At 25.2% G+C, this 3928-nt stretch overlaps 1 protein-coding gene across 1 annotated transcript; it reads right to left on the bottom strand.

Moving 5' to 3' along the window:
• Positions 1-285: 285 nt before the first annotated feature.
• Positions 286-3120, bottom strand: LOC101496861 (8-hydroxygeraniol oxidoreductase-like). Its single transcript, XM_073364803.1, has 6 exons — positions 2946-3120; positions 2826-2863; positions 1579-1981; positions 1251-1484; positions 977-1135; positions 286-607 (listed from the first exon to the last, which is right to left on the bottom strand). The coding sequence occupies exons 1-6, from the start codon at positions 3093-3095 to the stop codon at positions 497-499; spliced, it is 1095 nt and encodes a 364-aa protein (XP_073220904.1). The 5' UTR covers positions 3096-3120; the 3' UTR covers positions 286-496.
• Positions 3121-3928: the final 808 nt, after the last annotated feature.

Raw genomic sequence — 3928 nt, forward strand, 5'->3', positions numbered from 1 at the left:
AATATAATTCAACATTAACATTTTTTACATCTTATTTTTTGGTTTGTATTTTACATTTTATTTCATCAAATAACTACAAGTACCATTATATGTTGAAAAATAAATTAATAATCAAAGTACAATGAGTCAAACAATTATCCTATATAATAAGTTATCATACGAATTTTACAAAATATTTTAAAAATTAAATTAGATGATTGTGATAAACATGATTTTCCTTCATTTTAATTTTCCTAATCATATTCAATTATTACAAATCAATAAAGTAATATTATAAAATAACTATATTTATAATATATAAAATATTATTTATAAAATTTATAAAATTAATTAATTAATATCCGCGCAGTGCGCGGGCCATAATCTAGTTTACAATTATTTTGAAAAAGCCAAAATAACACCAGTAATTATTTTCTGTTTCCGTTTTAAAAAATTATTATCTTCGCAGACTTTCTTGAAAATTTGGTCTTAGCTGTAACACTTGTTGGGATGAATATCACATTCTGATGACAACTTTCACACAATTGGGTTGTTTCAAGAACTCAAATGCTTTTCCTATGTCTACCAAAGAGACCTCATGGGTGAAAAGTTCTTGAAGAGGAAATTCCTGTAAAATACAAAATAATATATTATTATTAGAACGTGTATAAACACTTATCAAAATTAAAATATAAGCAAGAAAGCTCTAAGAAAATGTAGTATATCTGCAAGCAAATCTTTTTTCTTTTTCTTCTCATATATAAAACTTACATTCATATGATAGTTGCAATAATATTTAATATATTCAAGTACAAGTTCCAATTTGAGGTACTTCTCTTATCTAGTTTTAGTGTGGGTAAATTTTACTACTAATAGCTTTTTAATAAATATTTTACTTTAAAAAAGTATAATTAATCATCTTGAAAGACACGCTATATTAAACAAGTTAATATAAGATAAATAGAGTATTATAATTGAAGTACTCGATGAGGTTTACCTCTTTTTGACATTTGTTAGCTATGATTGAAAGATCAGATTTAGTTTTGACACCTCCAAAACAAGAACCTTTCAAGGTTCTACCAAACAACATGGCAAGAAGTCCAAATGGTGCAACAGGTTCAGCTCCTATACCAACCGCAATTGTTTTACCTATTCCCTATACACATAAACATATAAAAACTTTCAAAATTTATTATTTTATTAGAAACATGCTTATAATTCAATGAATTAATTAACCAAACAAGAACAATATTTGATGAAGTGAAAATTACCACTTTTGTGGCTTCCACAGATTGAGTTAGTAAAGTTGGAACTCCAGTGCATTCAATGCAATAATCTACACCCATTCCACACAACTCTTTGACCAATTCTGAAGGAGATTTATCAGAACCACTTGGATTTATAAAATGAGTCATTCCAAAAGCTTCTCCTATTTCTTTCTTCTTTTCATTTTTGTCTATCCCAATTATCTTACTTGCTCCCATCATCTTGGCCCCGCTTATAGCCTGTACCACAATCTCCCATCCTCAATATAAAATTAATTTAAAAATATTTTCTAATTTAAATATAAATATAAGTATAAGATTGTTTTGTTGATACCCCTAATCCAACAGCTCCAAGACCAAAAACAGCAACAGTTGAACCAGTTTCAATTTTGGCTTCCTTCCAAGAAGCTCCATAACCAGTTGAAAAGCCACATGAGATGAAACTAGCATAAGCCAAATTAATGTTTGGATCAACTTTAGTAAGGTAGTTGACATCAACAACCACATATTCTGACCATGTAGCACAACTCAAAACATGGTATAGTTTTTGCCCTTTAATTGACAACCTTGAACTGTTGTCTGGCATTAGACCAGTCAACCTCACAGGATGTGTCAAACACACATTGGTTTTTCCTGAAACACAATTCTCACATTCTTCACATTCTCCTATGTATGTTGGAATTATAAAATCCCCTTCCTTTAGATTTCTTACTTCATCGCCAATACTCTCTACAACACTGCATTTAATTTATCCAATACACACGATTAGTTAATTATTTCAAAAAGCAATTGTACTTTGTAATTTATATCATAAAATGTTGTTTAATGATAATAAAATCTAAATTAATTAAAAAATATTTTTGAAATAATAACATTAAAAGTTTTGTTTATGGTATTTTTTATATCAAGTTTTGTTTATACTATTTTAAATAACACAATATGGAATTCGTTTTAACAAAATAGCACTTGCGGTTGTTTATCTTAATTTCAGTTAATGTTTTAGTCTTTTATCTTTTTTTTTCTTCTTGATTTGGTCTTTTATTTTAATTTTAACTGACAATCTGATCTTTTATGTTTTAAAATGTCAACAATATTATTTTTCTTTTTTACAAAAATTCATCAAAATTTTCAAATAAAACTTATAAAATTAATTATCATCTTCAATATAATGCAAATTTCATCAAATTGGTAACTTAAATCTTTAAATAAACTCATATTTTTATTATTTATTCGATGAATTTGATGTTGTTGGAGATTAAAATATGAATTTATTTGAATATTTGAGTTATGTATTTGATGAAATTTACATTATATTAAATATGATAATTAATTTTATGGGTTTTGTTTGAAAATTTTATAAAAAAATGATAACATTGTTGACATTTTGAAATATAAAAGATCAAATCGTCACTTAAAATTAAAATAATTGATCAAATCAAAAAAATAAAATAAAAAACTAAAACGTTAACTGAAATTAAGTTAATGGACCACAAATATTATTTAGTCTTTTTTTTTTTTAACATGAATCCGATACATCAAAGACTAACTGAAAAAAAAAAAAAAGTTTGATTCTCATGTTACCCAATTCCTTCATGTCCAAGTGCTAGAGGAAATTGATTCTGAAAATTAGATAAATAGTAAAATCCATTAATTAGTGGTAGATTTTATTATAGGATTAATTAAAATGTGTAATTAACAAACATGAGGAAATCCTTGAATGCTTGAGATGTCTGTGTGGCAGAGACTTGCACACAACATCTTAACTCTAACTTCTGTTGCCTTTGGTGGATCTACTTCTATCTCTTCAACCGTCACTGTCTTTCCTTTCCCCCAGCATATTGCAGCTACCATTCAATGCAAATCAATTATATATATTTATAAATGTGAGTGAAGACAATATCTATTTTTTTATGAGTATAAAGATTAAAGACTACATAATAAAAAGGAAATACTAGTTTGGACTTTTGAATAATTTTTTTCTTTTAATTTTAACTTTCGTTTATATTATTTTATTTATAACTTTATCGTTCCGTTATTCAATTAAATAATTGGAATTTTTAAAATATCTAATCTTTTAAAGTGATTCTAAATAACTTTTTTTCATTGTTTTAAATAATTTAATTTACAACTTTATCCTCCACTACAATTTTCTAAATACAATTCACTTATTAATTGTAAGGATGTTGATATATATATATATGAGTTTGATTTTAAATTCGAAATTTCTCACTCGAAATATATGAGTTTAGTCAATGATAGATCTAAAAATACAATTAACTTATTGGTTGTAAAGATGTTGATATATATGAGTTTGACTTTAAATTCGAAAATTTTCACTCGAAATGTATGAGTCTAGTCAATGACGGATCTAAGAATTTTAATCGGTGAAAATAAAATTATATATTATATAAAAAATCATCAATATATGAATGATAAATTAATGATATAATTATTACTAAGCAGAAACATAGAAATTACATAATTTATGTTATTTTACCCTCACAAGATTGGAAATAACATTTACCAATTATATTTCTCTATGTAGTTTTGTAATTTAAATTGTTACATTATTTTTTTTCTTTCATTTTCAATACACCAAATATATCTTTTATTCTAAATGTAACTAGTAATCATTCAACAATTGATCTCTTATATCGTTAAATATTTAATTATTTACAAATGAA

Source organism: Cicer arietinum, unplaced genomic scaffold (genome assembly GCF_000331145.2).
Source record: "Cicer arietinum cultivar CDC Frontier isolate Library 1 unplaced genomic scaffold, Cicar.CDCFrontier_v2.0 Ca_scaffold_6247_v2.0, whole genome shotgun sequence".
Classification (NCBI taxonomy): domain Eukaryota; kingdom Viridiplantae; phylum Streptophyta; class Magnoliopsida; order Fabales; family Fabaceae; genus Cicer; species Cicer arietinum.